This window comes from Tauraco erythrolophus, chromosome 20 (assembly GCF_009769465.1).
Source record: "Tauraco erythrolophus isolate bTauEry1 chromosome 20, bTauEry1.pri, whole genome shotgun sequence".
Lineage (NCBI taxonomy): Eukaryota > Metazoa > Chordata > Aves > Musophagiformes > Musophagidae > Tauraco > Tauraco erythrolophus.
In genome coordinates, this window is record NC_141484.1 from 3819282 (window position 1) to 3837575 (window position 18294).

An 18294-nucleotide genomic window follows, 5' to 3' on the forward strand; every position below is an offset into this window, starting at 1 on the left:
GGGGCGGCGGGGCGCTGCGCGCGGGACGGGCGCCGGCACCGGGATCGGGACCGGGATCGGGATCGGACCCGCGGCCCCGTCTGCAGCACTGCAGAGCAAGGCGGGGCTGGCGGCGGGCAGCCACGGGCCGCGGGCCGGAGCTCTCCCCTCACGCCGCGGCTGGAGAGGGCACCGCCGTTGGGGCTGGAAACCGGCGACCTCGAGTTTTTGCGTTGTTTTTCTTTTTTTTTTTCCTTTTCCCGCCCCCTCCCCTTTCCTGGGAATCGTGTCGGTGCCTCTACACGTAGGCAGCAGCTGCCAAGCCGGGCCGGAGCGCTGCGCGCCCGCGGAGCCGGCGCGGACCGTCCTCCTTAACGAGGGTATGAGATGCGCACACGCGTAGAGAAGCTGCCGCCTGGTAAGCTGCGAGACGAGGTCCGCCTGGGTTGAAAATGCTGGGTTTTTCCCTCGCGGTTATTCTACTGTTGTGGATTTAAAAAAAAAAAAAAAAAAAAGAAAAAAAAAGAAAAAAAGAAAATAAAAAAGTTACTGCTTTTAAAGAAGCTCGCGGAAATCTGGGTCCACGGGTGCCAGAACAGCTCACACGGTACACGGGGTTTCCAAAAACCCGTCTGCTTTTGCTGAAGGACTGTTGGTAATGCCTTTCTGGCTGCGCATGAATCCCAGGAACTGCTTTGCGTAACAGTTTTATTTTCCCGGAGGAATCTTCCCTGTTAGCTGTGTTTTCACAACGTTTGGTGATCAGTTCTCAGTACCTGCGCTGTCCTGCAAACCAGCCTTCTCCAGCTGCCGTGGATGGGTTGCCCCTCGCTGCTGACATCGCGCTTCAGGGGAAGTTGACAAGAAATTGGGGGAAGCAGCTTAATAAGTACAACAAAACGGATTCCAGTGTTTTTTTAACAACTTTTCCTTCTACTTAATTAAAGTAATTGTAAGATCCAGATCATTTTGGTATTGGATTTTCCTGAATACGTTTCTATTTAAATTGACCTGTAACGCTCCTAACTCCTTTGAAGAGTAACCACAGCCAGCCTCTGATGCATTGCCACTGCAGAAGAACTTGTGGCCCCAAGAATATTTCAATATTCATCAGTAGTGCACTTATAAAGAGAGAGCTCCCTGCAAAAATGTAAATGCAAAAGGAAATAACATAAGAAATCCTTTGCATTTGCAGCCTCAGACTTAACTCAGTCCACTTTTTAATTCACCTTTATAAAATACTGTGGGAGTTCTCGTTAACTGTTTCAGTGCCTACCAGGGCCTTGCCAGAGGGGGAGTGGGGTTGATCCCAGCCCCAAGCCACTAGACGCCATTTCAGGAGGAAAGACACATTCCCATGGAGCCTGCCCCAGACCATCCATCTCTGCTGGTCCCCGGCTGCCTGCCTCGGCCACCAGCCCTAGTGAGCTACGGGCCGTGCTCTGACTCTTTTAAAGTGTTTTCCATGGGCCACCATGCATGGAATAGGGGCAGTTACGGAGAATCTATAAAGGTGAAACCATGTTTAGGATCTAGCTAACTTTGTGTTTCATTCAGTCCAGGTTGTTGAAGGTGGAATTCGTACTTTCATTTTGGAGGTTGGTTGTGTTGGTTCCTAGGGAGCTGATAAAATTTTATTACAAAATGCAAGGAAGGTTTTCTTTAAAATAAATTACAATTTTTTTAAAAAGCAGTGGGAAATAGGAGTTTTAGATCTGTGTATATGTCTAAAAATAGGTATATATCCTCTACAGTTCTTTGAGGTGAGACAGAAATTTCCGGAGTTTATTTTTCACATAAGCTTTCATTAACTTTTGAGTCCACTTGTTCTGATGGTATTGCTTTATACTGTGCTAGGAAAAAAAAAAAAAGTGTAGCTAGTGACTGAGTTATACAAGGAAGGGTTTGTTCAATGGCAGACACCATTTTTATCGCTATCTGTTCTTTCAAAGTTCCTAGATTGAAAGGCAAAGATGGCAACTCAGCACTGTAGAAACAGCCCAGAAAGGAGCTGGGGAAAGAGTAGGGCAGCAGGGGAATCCCCCATCTCAGAAAAACTGCTGTGTATGAAACACACTGTGGAGACTGTGCACTTACACCCACTGCTTTTTATGATCTTCTGACTTAAATTAAACCCCTTAGCCCCTGTATGAAGTAGGTTTTACTGTATTTTGTAGACTGGTTAATTGTATCGCATAAACTCAAAGTGGACACGCCAGAGGCTACAGAGGGAGCCAACAGCTCCAAGATGGGGTTGGCTGCCAAGCACTATTTTGTTCAAGTACTGCCACTAAGCCTGCAAGATCGGAATAAATGTATTGTTTCCATGTGGAGCCCTTCCATAGGCATTTTTACCAGATGGAAAGATGAGGAATGTTGGTCCAAAACAGATTTGGGCTCCAAACACTCATTAACCTGGGAAATTCTGCTCAAAGTGCAAATCATATAGCAACTGGCCTAAGGGACAGATCCCAAAGCTAAAGGGCCTTAATATAACTAAACTTCAGTTCCAGAGCCACTCCTGTTGTAACAGCACAGAAGGCAGAGTATGCCACTAGCAACTGGTTAGACGCTACATGGGAAGAAAGAGACTTATTGTGGCTTTTATTGACATGTTTCAATACAGTATTAAAGGATATTTTAAGGAAATAAGCTTATAATATTAGCTGCTACTGTGGGAGGGACTCCATGAGATGTCTCTTTGTCACTCCTTGGTGTGTATTACCCCACTGGAAGCTGCAATTTTGGCTTCCAACCTCTGCAATCAAACACATCATTCACAACTCTACAGGCTGAGTTGACAAGCCAGGTCTTCACTCGGCATTGGGCTAGGCATAGAAACAGATGTGTTACGTGCTAACTACTGGCTTGCATTTCCAGAATTGTCCAGACTTCCCAAGAAATCCCCATGTGCTATGCTCACTAATGGCATTTCATGACAAGAGAAGAGCTCACAGTACTAGGCTTCTGCTGAGGAATGTCAGTTTTTGCACTGGTTGCAGTGCACTCACTTTCTTCTCCCCAAGGAGAGCAGGAACAGCCAGTCACATGGAGTCTGGGAGCAGAAGAAAAGCAACAGTATATGTTGCAAATGTAACAAATGCCAAAGGCACAATGGGGAGGCATGAGATAAAAACAAAAACAATGAATCTCTGCTCAGCATCATGAGACTTGGCAGGACTCAGATCCTCAAAAGCCTAACGGTGATATTTCTAGGGACTCAGTATAATGCTAAGATTAAAACAAACAAAACAAACCACAAACTTCCAGCAAATGCAGCAATACGAAATTCAATTCTACTTTTACATTTTTTTAAGATTTCAAAAATCTCTTTAGATCTGAAAATTGCAATTTCCTGCTGGAAGTTTAGAAAGCCCAACCTCTCAGGGACCATAACTGCAAGGAAGCCCTGTACAGGAGGCACTAACACATGCAGTCTCCCTACCCTTAAGTCAGGATTCTGTAAATCATGACTGTTCACAGAGCTTCTCCCTATTCTGTGAAGCTAGGAGCCATGCCCAGGTCCTTGGAGAATCTAGGCTCCTTGCCAAAAGACAGGAGTTTGAAAACCTGGGTCCACTCAGGGCTGCTAGGCTCCTTGCCATGAAGCCAAGATCTGAGCAGAGCTCTGAAAGGTGTGGCACAGATTCTGGAAGAGTTGGGAACTCAGAAACCTCACTTGCTTCTGGGCTAATGGAGAGCTGGTAGCCAAAACGCCCCAGGGTCCTGGCTCGCCCATGAGCTGCACACTTGGAATCACAGCTATAACTGCGTTTCTACAATTTCAAAACAAAACTATTACACTGCTGCTTTTTTTTTTTCCTTTCGGCTCAGACTTCTGCTTTCACACGAAATTCAGAAAATCAATTTCCATTCTATAATAACGTTCACTCCTGTTTCTGGGAACTGGCATTTCTTGAATTCCAATACAGAAAACTCGGATTTTCAATCAGCTCTACTCATGATGTCTAACTTCAGAACACAGGAAAAACCATTACAATTAACATGTAAAAGTAGTAAACACATAATAGAACACATTCAGCACCAAATTGCCTCCTTGACCCTGCAGCCTAACATCCCAGCAGGCATCCTGAGCAGTTTCCACCTCTGAGAAACAAACCACGGGAGGCCTTTCTCAACAGAAGTCCCAGACTGACTGCAGTAATAGAAGCAATGTTTTTATTGTCTTAGCACACTGGACCTTTATAAATTTTGAAGTCCCGCAGAAGCAGCAATCACAGGAAACTAACAGAAGTGCTTTACCCTCTGCCACAAACAAGTCGTAGACCTGAGGTTAGATAGCAACACTAATTCTTAGTCTTACTAAACAATAAAGCAAACTGTTTCTAGGCAGCCATTAATGTCTGATTATTAGGCTGAAGAGAAGCAAGTTTTGATTTTCCAGCATGAAAATTCCCCTGGAATTCCTCCAGAGTCCTGTAATGAACAGATGATCTCAACTTTAGTCTTACTTCATAATTATCCAAGGATAACATTTCTTGAACATGGACTCTTGAAACACATACAACTTCTAGAGCAAGTAATATTCAAACTAATTCTTACTGATTTTTCCTTTGATCCACAAAAGGAGAGTATTGAAAGCAAAAGCAATATGGGGATGTTGAGGGTACATTGAGGAGACGGGAACTAAGAAGTTCAGATTATGCGATGGTTTGATCCCACGTTGTCGAGATCAAAGATCTTCAATCTCAGTGCATTTTTCCAGCAAGCCTTTATGTTGACCTTTAAATTGCTCATGAAGGAGTTCTATCTGACATGTATCTGCATTCCTGAGATGAACTAGCAGCAAAAGTTTACAGCTTGTCTTTTTTCCTAGCAACCTGAATGTGGCAACCTTTTCCAGAGATTCAAGATACACTCCTAATTTTCATTAATAATAGACTGGAACAAAAATAAGAATCTCCAAGCTGAACGGTTAGATTCTTTTCCACTCACTTGGGCTTACTGTACAGCCTAATAATTCTGCAATTTTGTTTTAAAACTACTCTTTTAACCTTGTGATGTGTGGGGAGGTAAACCCTGAGGGATTCTTGCTCCTGGCACCAGGTACACAACGGGTCTATCTCACTCTGAGGATAGAGTTAGGTAGGGAGTTTGCCTTGGGCTGTATGTCATCAAACCAAGATGAAGGTGCTGTAAGTGAAAAATAAGGACGAAAATCTATTTCGGACCAAAAGGCAAAAAGCTTGATCATTGTGAACCTTTGGTATAAAATCAGACCATGAAAATGAACCTTGATAATCATTCTGAATTGAGCTTTAAGGAGATGCCTGAACTGTTGGAAGGTAAATAGTGTTTCCATGTTCTTTCCAATGCTGACAGCAAAAGGTAGTTGCGAAGGGAGAGAAAACACCTCCTCTCTCTAACAAACTCACATCCTAAATGCAAAGGCAGCAGAGAGGGATATAGCTAGGCCAGAGAAGAAGCAGCATCTGCAAGACCCCCAGAAAGCCGGGCCAGCGAATCACTGAACCATTCCACTCTAGGATAAAAAGGAAAAGTGGATTGGATGGGGAAACAAGTCCAGTATCGCTCATCCGGTTGAAGTGTCAGAGAGTCCACAAGCTTAAATGCTTGGGGTTCAAGATTCCAGACCAGATTTGCAAATGGAATAAAAAGGTTTATCATAAGAACTGGGGGAGGCAAGTTCCCACTTCCCCTGATGACCCACTGTTGCCCTTTCTGGTACCTCTTGCCTCGGTTTCCAGAAGATTGATTTTTTTCAATTGACAAGGTCAAAACCAAAGTAAGTTACTTTCTTCATTATCCTCGCAGTATTGCTCATGCTCCTAAGGCTCACCTCGTACAGCTGGGATTATAATACAATTTAGGAAGTTAGACAGTAAGCATTCTGTGCATTCCAAATAGTCTCTTTCTCCCTTTCCCGATAGTTCAGTTTTTTTTCTGTTGCTTAAATGCAGTGAGCTAGATTAGTATGACTTGATAAAGTCACTTGCCTGCAAAATGACATTCTCAAGTTTCCCTTAAGCTATGTCCAAAGTTTACATTTCAAATGCAAATCACTGCCTTCGAAGCTTCCAGGTTTTCCTGTCCCTTCACAGACTTCCCTCACTCAAAATCACTGTCTAGTTTCCTGACTTACTGTGTATTCATATGATAATGACCTGTGCTAAAAGTGTTAGTTTGAATGAAGTTCAGTGTGCTTTTAAAGAGACAGGATTTATATACATCTCAATACAGCATTTGTAATTATAGTCTCTGCCTAATTAATTACAAAGTAGTTACTTATGGCTAGCATTAAAAATCATTAAAAACAGAGCAAATTCAATGAAAGTTCCATTGATTCCTACTAGACTATTCGTGCTCCTATTTTACTTTCTTAAAAAAACAGAACAGGGACATGGGGAAAAATCTACAGCTTCCCTCCATCAGAAGCAGGTTAAAGCAAATAAGGGGACATTAATCTCGTCTGAATGTGACACATTAAATTATGAGAAGCAGCAGCTTTGAAGTACTATCCATAACGCCATAACTCCATAACTGCTATTGTAGCCATTACAAACTGGAACTACAAAACAGTGAAAATTTTTGACTTGCACCAAGCAGACAAGATTCAGGTAGATTTGTCAGCTCAGAATTTATTAAGAAAGCCTATCTGTAGTCCCAAACCACAAGAAACAGCATTATTCTTAAGCATGACATCCAGAATTTTGTTCAAACAGCATCCTGACTTAACATTAGAATATTATCATTATAAGTTACCTCAAGGCATGCAACTGTAAAACCCTAGGATTTTATATTTACAGTATATCGTCTCCATCACACGCCTCGAAAATAGTCCTGTAATGAAATAACCACAGAATTATGTGTAGGTAAAAGGTCTACAACCAAAGAAGAAATCACAGACTATTGTTATACAGCGAATACAGTGTTTATTATGTTCTTCCACCAATTGTAGCAAAAACATTAACAACTCAATGAATAATCAGGACTTTACTGTCAACAGGAAATTTCAGAATTATGTTCTAAATTTTAGACCAGGAAGGCTTGACAGGGAGAAAACAAACCATATACACCACTGTAATAATAGTCTTATTTGGAAGATTTAATGCCTTCTTTAAAAGCACTGGGATTATTGAGGCACCTTACTGCAGGTTATGTATCATCTCCTCTTTGGCAATGAGATGTGTGGTTTTGTTGACTAGGGCCATCAGCGAGTTGAGCTTGTGAGACCAGTCATTGAGTATATTGTTTGGGTCCTTGGGCCTCTGAAAATTGATAATTCCTGCCAGCCTGTCTACTTTAGCAAAGATGGTCTTGTTAACTACTAGGTTAGACAGGAACTCCTCCGACTCCTGCAAAGACAAACAGCACTAAGTTAAGAAAACAGCATTTTTACCCACAAAGCAGCAGTATTCCTCCCAGACAGCATTAAAGCATGGGGAACAAGGTTTTCTTTATACTTAACAGAAATACAGCTGTAGTAATGCTGTAAAAAAATGCACAATACTTCAATATTACACGTGTTGGCACTACAAGCTACTAGCACCATCTAGTAAAAAACTTTTTTTTTTTTTCCGTTTGACCTATAACTGCTTCTCTTTCATGAAACTAAAAGTTTAATATACTACACCAACAGACTTCTACACACTGGAGTACTTGGCTAGAGAGATACCAGAACAAGCCTTCTCACAAGCATGGCATAGGAAAATCCATGTAAATTACAGATCACTGTCAAAGAAGGTTTATCCTAAGTTTATGGAAAAGAGCAGATTTAGTTAAAAGAGAGTAGGGTAAAGCTTTTCATTTGCACTTGAGCTCCCAATATGCCATGATGTATGAATCTCTCTGGAAAGCTCTTGAAAACACAAAGGGGGATGACAGGAAGACACCCCATGTTCCTCAAGTCCAACCATCTATAAACAGGGACCTTCAAAGGCGAGAAACTCTGCTTTTTCAGTCAGTTTTAATCACCCATTGACAAGAGCTTTTTAAAACTGGAACACAAACCAAGAAGCTCCAGCATTTAAATGAGACCTGGAACATCAACGAACTGTTAAGAGCAGCTTTTGCCTTAAGGGCACATGCACCATGACATCGATATACAGTTTGCCAACTCCCATAAAGGCATGAAAATACACTTAAATCTTTGGATTGACTAATAAAGTGACAAATATTCGGATTAATGCTATTAATCTCAACAGACTTTTAGACTGCTTCTCATAAAAAGAACCCAATGAACTAAGGTTCACTTAATGCTGTCTGTCTGTCTCTGTAGCACACTTTGTCCTTCCTGGTGTAACACGTGCAGGGGGAATTACAACTAAGGATGAAGCTAGGAGAGCTGCAAGGACCGTACAAAGACAGATATAGAGATGACAATGACAGCTACTACAATCCATGAACACACAAGTGTAAACCTGAGAACTCTGTACCAAGCAGTGTATTTTCTACAATGCTATGTCTTCTGCATTGTCTGTAAAACATACGATGGTCTATGGGCATCCCTTACACAGCTTTCTCAAGCTAAAAAGGAGAACTCAAGGTTCAATTAAAAGAGAACATTACTCTGCTTGAATACTCACATTTTGCCACAAACACATGCACAGACACACTTCCACGCCGTTTATAAAGAAGGCTACCAAAGCAACACTTACATCAACGGACAGATCCAGAAGCTGTGCCATTCTCTTCATTGTAATTCTGGTAATAATATTTAGCCATTATTCTAATATTCTGGAAATAAAGTGTTCAGAGTAGAGGGTTATGTGCAAAAAATAATTGAAGCAGGCTGCAAAAATATAAAAGTCAATGTTAAAAGCAGATTGGAGCTGTAATGCTCTAACAGCAGCCCAGCATAAGGTACGTGAGGGAGTTGTGGACAAAGAGTTCTTTTGCTTGTAAAGGTATAAAAGTCTCCACGTGACAAATTATTAAGTAATGAAATCAACTAATTATGAATTTAATACAAAGCAAGAACTTTCAAGTTCTGCTCTATTGAAATGTGAATGCTAAATCTCACAACTTGAGTGCAATATGTTCTTTTTTCTGGCAGCTGTGCCAAATACCTATCTATAATAAAGATATATGAGCAAATAAATGTTCAAAATATAACACGATGGAAAAGGTACTTACCTGCTGCTTTACGACGTATTTTTTTTGTTTCTCTTTGTAACTAAATATGGCAAGGAAAGTGTTTTCAGTTGAGGCACTGAATACCTAGCTCATGCTTAACGCCAGCCTACTTACAATGTCCACAACTCTGTTCTTTAAATCTTTCCATCCTTTTCACCTTCCCTGTACAGCCAAAAACATCTGTTTCAGGACTGTCCAGGGATCCGTCTCTCAATCTTTCCCGTATTCTTCAACCAGGGCAGTCCATCGCATCAATTCCATGTGGTAAGAGTTTTAGGAGGGCGCTAAATGGTTTAGTAAAGTTATTTACAACCTTGTATTATAAGGCTCATTTCATATTTAACTAAATGCAATAAATAATGTTAAATGTTACTTTTATCACCGTTAATACTCATTGTTCTTCCAAATATACTCTGTATACTTCACGCTATCAGGGGGGGCAGCTCGAGGCAGACTGTGTTTCTAATAAGATTTTCTCTTTAAAGAGACATTTATTTTAATGTAGAATTTGCACAATCATGACAATTTGCAGTATTTTCATACGGCTTTAAATTCTGAGACACTTACCGCAGACTCAGTGTAAACAGATTTCACTTGCACAGCTGGTTTGAGAGAGAGCACTTTTTTTCTTTTAACCTAGGAATTGTATATTAGAAAGAATACTTACTTATACTTCGGGATTTCTTCTAGCTTTTTGTCACTACTAAATTCTGTGCACCAAATCAGATTGTTCATTGTCGTAAGGTGAAAGAATAACGTAAAGAACAACACTCTTCAGTGCCTGTTTAAAAGGAAAAGAGGTTGAAAACACTGCTCACAGAGCTCAGAGTTTAACATCAAAAAGGCTGAAGCCCAGCATATTGAGAAGTTAAGGTGAAACTGGTGTCATGTTGCAGAAATGAATCCTCATTCACAGTGATACATTTCAATTGATTCAGCTTAACTAAAATTCTAGTATTTAAAATAATACTTAAAAAAAAATCTTTTCAGATATGTAACATCTGTACTGCATACACAACAGTATCACTTAGACCACACTTGCACAGCTGTTTCCAATTTCTGCACTTGTATAAACAGACAAGACAGTCTCAAGATTTCAAAGACAATATAATGATGTTAGTTATAAATATTCATTTGAAATCAACTTTATTACAAATCTGTTTTCATTAACCAATTTGTTAATATAGCCATTAAAAAAAAATAACAACAGACTGATGACCTATGTAATCTGCTGGAATCGATCTGGTAATTAAATGGGTATTTGCCACATGAAAATACAGACGTGTTGTACGTAGTGGTTTTTACCTGCTGCCACTTTTCACTTTCAGCTTGGATACATGGAGTATCATAAATGGCTCTGTAGTGCTTACAGATGGAGAGGTAGGAGCCTTCATGCTGATCCAGCTGGATCATTAAGTTGTAGTATTTCAACTTCAGTTTCTGAAACAGTATCAAACAGTAAAATTAATACAGGTCCATGAATCACATAAGTGAAATCCAACTGGATCCTAGAAAACAGAGGGATTCAAATACACTTGGACCTGAAGACAGTCATGTCAGATTAAAATTGGGATGGGTTGCAGGGGGGAGAGAGAAGTTCTCCAATGACTTACTTCTGTATTTTCTTCTTGAAAAAATTTTGTATTAATTTTTTTGCTGATAATTTGAGTCCGAATATAGTCTTTTACAGCTAGACAGAGTCTCATCTGCTCCAAGATAAATTCTACACGTTCCTTCTTTTCCATTGAACCATATGTTTCCACCTAGAATGAAAATGTAACTATTTAACATTGTCAAAGTCAAATCAAGTGAAGTCTTAACTGTGCAAGACGAGAGGAGAGTGTTGTCAGGATGGAAAAACAAAACAAAACCAAAAGAAAAACAGCTATTCCAGAGAAAAGTTGAAATGGAGAAAAGGTTATTCAAGTGTTAAATTATAGCCCCCACCTTACACCAGGACAATCCACCAATGCTGAACTCAGTGCACTACCTAGAGAACTGAGTCTGTTTTCCAAATGGGAAATATTCTATGTAAACCTACCATGAGATGAACAAAAGCAGTGAAAACTGAATTACACTTTCACTAATAACAGTTCATCTCATTCCAGGCACTTCTGCAGGCATACCTGACTAAGTTTCTAAATAATAATCTAAAAGCAGTCCAGAATTAACTTTCCTGCTGACACAATTTTGAGTTGCAAGGTGTGTTACTGCAATTCTTGCAGAATAGAGGCAGCCTCTTTCACTTCACCAGTCTGTTCTTTATTGTTGCAAGTGTCTTTGTCAGGCGAGGCACGTTAATTCCACATATATCTGAAATCCAGAAGTAGTTTAAACATTGGAATTTTCTAAAGAGTGTAAACTCTAAGACCACAACCCCACTAAGGACATCTATTTGATGTTTTCATAAAATCAATTAATTCTTTGTGTACCCATACACTATACGACACTATCCACAATACACACAGATAAAATAGATGGATAGTTGACACACTGGAATATTTGGACTAAACTAATCCCAAAAATAATGTCTAATTCTTCTACCATTCTTTAAGCAAATGTAAAGAATGGCACTGTGAATAAGTATTAGGTATGCTGTCTGCTAAAATATTTGAAACAAATATGAGTTGATACTTTACTGGGGATGTATTTCACTCACTCCTACCATCCATAAATCACCACCAGTTTGATCACTAACAATTTAGACTAACTTGGAACAGACAAAAGCTATAACATTAATACAAATTTTTCTTAATCCAGATTGTTCATTTTCTTAAAGCAAAAGGATATTACATAAATAATTACCTTGATGTAATGCTTTGGTATCACCTTCTGTTATCATCACTGTACATAACACCTTGCAAAGTGCAGGCGAAATTAAACTAACCGCTCAGTTCTCAAATATATAAAAATACATTTTAAAAAGGGAAAAATGGCATTTTAGACAATCTGAAATGTATTATTAATTACATTAGTGAGTACATCCAAATATCTACATCACTGAAATATAGCCAGTGTTTCAGCAAATTATTTAAATACGAAATCTGGAAAATATCTGCAGTCTTCTGGAAAGAAATACACTACTTGAGTTCTCTTAATTTAAAAATTACTTTTGCTCTTATTTGAACGAGATTAAAAAATAACATTAAGAAGCTATGCTTTTAAGAAGGTGAACGTTTTTATTCTACCTTTAGACATTCAGTCTTAAAACAAAATCTTACTTTTCCTTCTGTAACCATGCGCAACGTGTCAATTAAGCGCAGTTTGACTGGTAAGTCTGTGATGTCGTCAACATACGTGCAGCACTGCTGGACCATTTTAGCAACTGCCTAGTACAGCAACAGAAAAGAAAAACATACTGTGTTTTGCAAACGCATTCAAACTGTAACACTCAGAGATAAGTCCTAAATAGTTTCACATCAAACTAAAGAGACTCATTTCAACAAAAAGCATGCAAGGTACATCTCATCACTTTGATTCACAAAACGTGTAAAATGATGGTAGCGACTGATGGTACAGGTCAAATACGATGCTGTTCTGTCATTTCTTTCATCTCAGTTTTTCCAATGATATTCAAAATAATTCATCCTACGTGGTTCTCTCGTGACTAGGACTGCTCTTCAGCCAAATCCACATGACGCTCACATCTGGTTGCCCTAAGACCTGTCTGGCTAAAGGGAAGGTACATCTTCTCTTAGTGTGTGCACTAGCCCTTCTCTTTAGGACACCTGTAGATTCTTCAAGAAGGGAAGGAAAAGGGGTACTTCTTCCTGACTGATGCTTTTCCATCTCTGCATATTCCCAAAAAGGCACTAATAAGCTAGCATCCTTCAGTGGCAAGCACAGATATTAATTAGAACATGTTCTTCTGGTAGCAACGCTGACAAAGCTGTTACAATTATTATTAAAATACCTACTTCTGAAAAAAAAAAAAAAACAACAAAACAGAATGAAACTTCTAGAAACTTCTTCCTCAAGAAGAAAATTCAGCTGAATGACCCAAGTCTTCAGCACAGTTGGTGCAAGTTGAGAACTGAACTGTACTCTACTTGTACACAAACTCCTAATTTTTTTTGCACATTAAAAAGTAGGTAACCTTTTTCTTCCTAAAGCAATGATGTCATTAAAATTACCTGTTGCTGACTTCTAATTAAGTCAAACTAACACACAGTGTAACAACTTGGCACTTTCTTAATTGCAAGTGCTTTCAGCTATCCTGATAGGATTTCTCATACAGAACTGAATTCCAGAGAACGACAGTTTCAAAAGCAAGCATGTAAAGCACACACCTTATTTGATTTGATTAGCACACACCTAAATTGCAATAGCCCTGTCCAATGTACACCTCGTGAGCAGGCAAATTAAGAATATGTTTACAATACAGACTGTAGGAGAGTGTGACGATGAACCACGATCTTAAAGCACTGGTATGCATGAAAGCAGAAAGTCACAGCAGTGTGGCCAACAATGGCAAGCTGGATCTCACAGGATCCAGGCACCAGATGAAGACAGACTAATTCCAGACATCAGTTTCATTACTCGCTTTCACACGTCTACCAAAAAACGTCAATAGAAGCTAATTACAATCTATTCAGAAAGGTGCTATAAAGCCGGGAAAGTCCCTACACGCAAGGGGGAGACCAGATACATAATACAGCTGCAAATATAATCTTATTGTTTCAAAGGATTAAATTTACCTGTTTTAACTGACTTCTTCTCTTTGATAGAAGAATAATGTTTTCATTAAGAGCATCCCAGTCTTTAGCTTCATAACACATTTTCACTATAGCGACTAAGATACGGGACGTGGAGACCATGTCAGACGCCTGTAACAAACAAACAGCATGTGAGTGGTGGGATAAACAACCTGCAGACCCCTATCAGTTGCACTGCTGTTATACAAAGGGGAAAAAAAATATCAGAGAATCACAGAATGGTTTGGGTTGGAAGGGACCTCAAAGAGCATCTAGTTCCAACCCCCCTGCCATGGGCAGAGAAACTCTCGACTACACCAGGTGGCCCAAAGCCTCATCAAACCTGGCCTTGAACACTTCCAGGGATGGGGCAGCCACAGTTTCTCTGGGCAATCTGTGCCAGTGCCTCACCACCCTCAGAGTGAAAAATTTCTTCCTTATATCTAATCTAAATCTGCCCCTCTCTCAGTTTAAAGCTATTTCCCCTTGTCCTATCACTACACACCCTTGCAAAAAGTACCTCTCCAGGTTTCTTGTAGGCCCCCTTTAAGTACTGGAATACTATATCTAGCCTCATTGATTTTCTTTTTAAAGAAAAGAACAACAAAAGAGAAAGACTGATACTCCAATTCCTTTTATGACTTAGTGCAGTGGAACAAGGGGGTGTGTGGGACAACCAAGCACAATGTTGTACACCACGTGCTACTTACCGTTCGTGTTTGTTTTTCCAAGGAGAGAAGGTTTTCAATGACTTCTTGCAATCTTCCTTCCTAATGCAACAGGCAAAGAATTGTCACCATGAGCAAAGAATACAATTCAGAGTAGCTCTAATTCTCATGTCAGTAAAAACCATAAACTAGCCTGTACACTCAAGTATTTTGTTTCTTAAAAACGGAAACATACACAGCACTAACTTTAAACAAACCATTTTACACACAGACTAAACTGCAAAGTTACCAGTTCTGGTTTTGCCCAACACGTGCTGTAAGTTGCCTGCCTCGAGTGAGGAACCTGGCAAGTTTCAGACAGGTTTGGTTAGCCCACATTGGATGGAAGACTGATTCTCTTCCTAGCCCAAACAATCCTTTAAGTGAGAACAGATATGCAACTAGAAACCTTGGCCAAAAAACTGTTTCACTATTACTTTCATGCACAGCCATCATATCTCACTTACAGCACGTTACAGAAAGCATAAAGCACATGCTTTACAGTCTAAGCATGGAATTAAAATAGTCCTGCTTTTCGGGTTTGAGAAAATATTTGCCTTTATTTAGAGGAGTTAAATATACCACAATGTACTTTTAGTCCTAAGTTGTAATTCTTAGCAAATATCTTGTAAAAAAGGCGTTAATATGGGAGAATTTGTAATAGCTCATGGTAACTGTGGGGCTGCAGAAAACGGTTAGAAATGGAAAAAATATAACAAAAAAGAGAATTTTTTTTTTTCTAAAACATACCAACCCCACTTAAATCTTTTAAACTACGTTTAATGGTTTGTCAAGATGTGCTCTTACTGTCACAAAATTTACGTGTTATGCAGTAACAAAACATGGTCCTGGTGTCTATACCTACACAGAGCCGTGCCCGTGGCATAAACCACCCGTGCCTACTCTCCATGCAATGCAGTCTGAAGACAGTGCAAGAGACAATTCACGTAGACTAAAGCTACTGCCTCCAGAATTCTACAACATGCTATACAGTACAGCGTGTCCATCACAACAAAATACGTGGATCAGGTGGAGCGTTTGCAGCGTGTCAAGGTTCAGATACCAACTGGGACAGAATATAACAGCATATCCAGCCTGTCTGTTCTGAGGTCTGAGATGTGTCAAAATCTCCACGCTACAGAGCGAGCCCATAAAAGAAACCTTGAGATACACCACAGCATGACTGCCTCTACGATCCCATCAGCACGACGTTCTGTGCTCATCTTTGGCCGAGTGCACACACGCCTTTGCTCAGCGGCTGCCAGGCAACCTGTTCGCCAGCCAGGGCTCCGGCAATCTATTCCAGCCCTCTGGGGCGCGTCCATAACCGGGTCAGGATGCAGAGCGTGACTGTCTCACCTGACACGGAGCAACTGCACGAAGGCAGCTTTAACGCACAGCACTCCTAGGATGAACGAGCACCTCCGTGTCTGCACGCAGAAAGCGGCAGCAGGGAAAAGCCACGTTCCTTCTGGAGGGCTCGGGCTCTCCCACCCCTCCCCCGCCGGGCTGCACCCTGACACCCCCCGGCTCCCTCACCACGCTCCTGCCTACCCTCCCGGACACTGCCACTGGAAGCAGCACAGTCCCTGCTTCCCCCCTCCCCCCACATGGCACGGGAGGACCCGCGCCCCGGCTCTCTCAGCACGGGATCGGCTGACAGGCGGCGGCTCGCACGGCCCCCGCCACCGGGCCGCCTCCCCGAGCGCGGCCTAGCGCGCCCCGCGCCATGACTCAGCCCATCCGCCCCGCCGGGCTTCCCTCCGCCTCACCTGCGCCAGCCGCTCGCACTCAGGCAGCCGCTGGTCCACCGTCGCGCTGTAATCCACCTCCATTTTCACGATGCGGCCATCGGCCCGCTCCGCGCCGCCCTCCGCCATCTCCCCGGCTCCGCTCCGCGGCCCCCTTCGAACACACACCGGAAGCAGCCAGGCCCTGGCCACAGGCGCAGCCGGGGCAGCCCTGGAAAGGCCCCCCCCGCGCCGCGCCGAACAGGCGCTGCCGGAGCCACCCCCGGCCGCCCGAGGGCCCCGGGCGGGGCGGTGCCGCCACTGAGGTGACCGGCCGGCTTCGAGCTGCGCGGGAGTGTGGCCGCTCTGTGGGCCGCCCGGTTCCCTCACAGCCGTGCCCCGGGCTGAGGGCGACCCCCCGGGCACCAGGAAGGGGCGGCTGGCGACACGCGGGGCGGTGACTTCTTCATGGAGCCCAGTGACGGCCCTCAGCGTGCCTCGCGCCCCCCTGCCGCTGCGGTGCGCGGGATTTCCGCCCCGCAGCCGCGGTGTCGCTGGTAGTGTGTGTGCCAAGAGCCCCAGACCTCGATAGGGCCGTGGGGGTGGGGGGAGTGTCGGTGGGATCGTGATTTCCCGCAGTTTCCACCACGTTTTGGGAGAGCTGTGCCGCGTTGACGTGGCTCCGTGGAGCACTCGGTGTGCTGTGATGTCACTGCGGTGATGTCAGTGTATCCCGTGTTCCAGCCTTGAGTCACTTAATCATCCTGCGGTGTTGGAGAGGTGGGAGAAAGGTAGGAGACATCCTAGTTTTTAAGAGCACAGGGAACCTGATTTTAGACAGTCTTATGCCATGGTGGGACATTGGTGCAACACTTGGGGTTGTGGATTGGCATCATCTCCCATTCCACGTGCAACAAAAGCTTCACTCACTGGAGAAATTCGGAGAAACTCGCTCATGTTTGCAAGTAAACAACTCGGAAGCAAACGCTGCTCCGTGAATGTCCTGTATCTGTAATTCAGGATTTCCAGAAAAAATGAGTTCCCATGAAATTACATTGTGGGATGCTTTATGGCTGTCCCGCACGCGTAACAACACATTAATGTGGCAAAGGGGCATTTGAGATAACTTTTAAATCTTTCGCTTACAGAATTAAGACTGAGTTACTACATAAGCTCTACTGGTGTAAATCCAGAGTAATTCAGTTAAGTCAGCTCAGAGCTATGGTGCTGTGTTTTGCAATTGTCTCTGATATATCCTTTCCAATTCTCACAGCACAGACTGTGGACTTTGATTCACTTTCTGTTTGAACTCAAACTTGATTTTAAAAGTCCAGCAACAGAATTTATCTATTATTCTGAATAATTTTTAGTTATTAATTGACCGAAGTATTGAAAATACATGTATCTATCACAGAGTGTATGAGTTGTTCTTTCCTTATTCTGGCCATTTACAAATTTTCACAGCGCTTTGACTACTTATTTTGAATTATAAAATCTCATTATTTTAGCTTGTCCTAATACTAGTATAATTTTGCAGTGGATGGATAGGGAGTGATGGTTTTCAGGGAAGTTAAAAGTCAGATACTGATCTAATTGAACATATTCCTATACACAGTAATTTTGGTTCAGATAGTGAGCGAGAGAGGAAGAAAATTAATGCGTATTGTAACTTACCTTCCTTTGCCTATATGGGTCTGCTGGGAAATGAGGAGGCAGCTTTTGCCTCCAGTGGCAACTCTGTGAATGGTTAAAAAAAAAAACCCTGAATTCTTATTCAGAAGTCTCTGAGAAAATATCTGAAGAAATAGCTTGACTTTTACGGTCTTTTATTATGAAACAACATTTTGCTGACACAAGCCCGTCTGGAGTTAATGTTCAGCATGATTTAACATGTGGGGATATTTTCCCCCCAAGGTCAAAAATGAAAGATGAGTGAAAAATGTCTTATTTTTACACCTGATCGTAGAGAGTGTGTTGCAGAGGTAAGAGCAATAGTTTCTGAGGATTCACAGAAAACAAAGAACCAAAATTGAGGCAGGCATGCTTGGCAGAAACCACCCGGCCAGC

General features: G+C 41.9%; 1 protein-coding gene across 1 annotated transcript; it reads right to left on the reverse strand.

The window, feature by feature from the left end:
- Positions 1-6579: 6579 nt before the first annotated feature.
- On the reverse strand, positions 6580-16422 carry PSMD12 (proteasome 26S subunit, non-ATPase 12). Its single transcript, XM_086623888.1, is given in 18 exon segments — positions 6580-6801; positions 7106-7316; positions 8619-8669; positions 8671-8697; positions 9211-9250; positions 9252-9315; positions 9318-9366; positions 9748-9801; positions 9803-9877; positions 10402-10536; positions 10710-10859; positions 11283-11362; positions 11365-11391; positions 11394-11409; positions 12318-12425; positions 13794-13922; positions 14501-14560; positions 16270-16422. Coding segments are annotated over 17 exon segments (1383 nt in total). The 5' UTR covers positions 16378-16422; the 3' UTR covers positions 6580-6801; position 7106.
- Positions 16423-18294: the final 1872 nt, after the last annotated feature.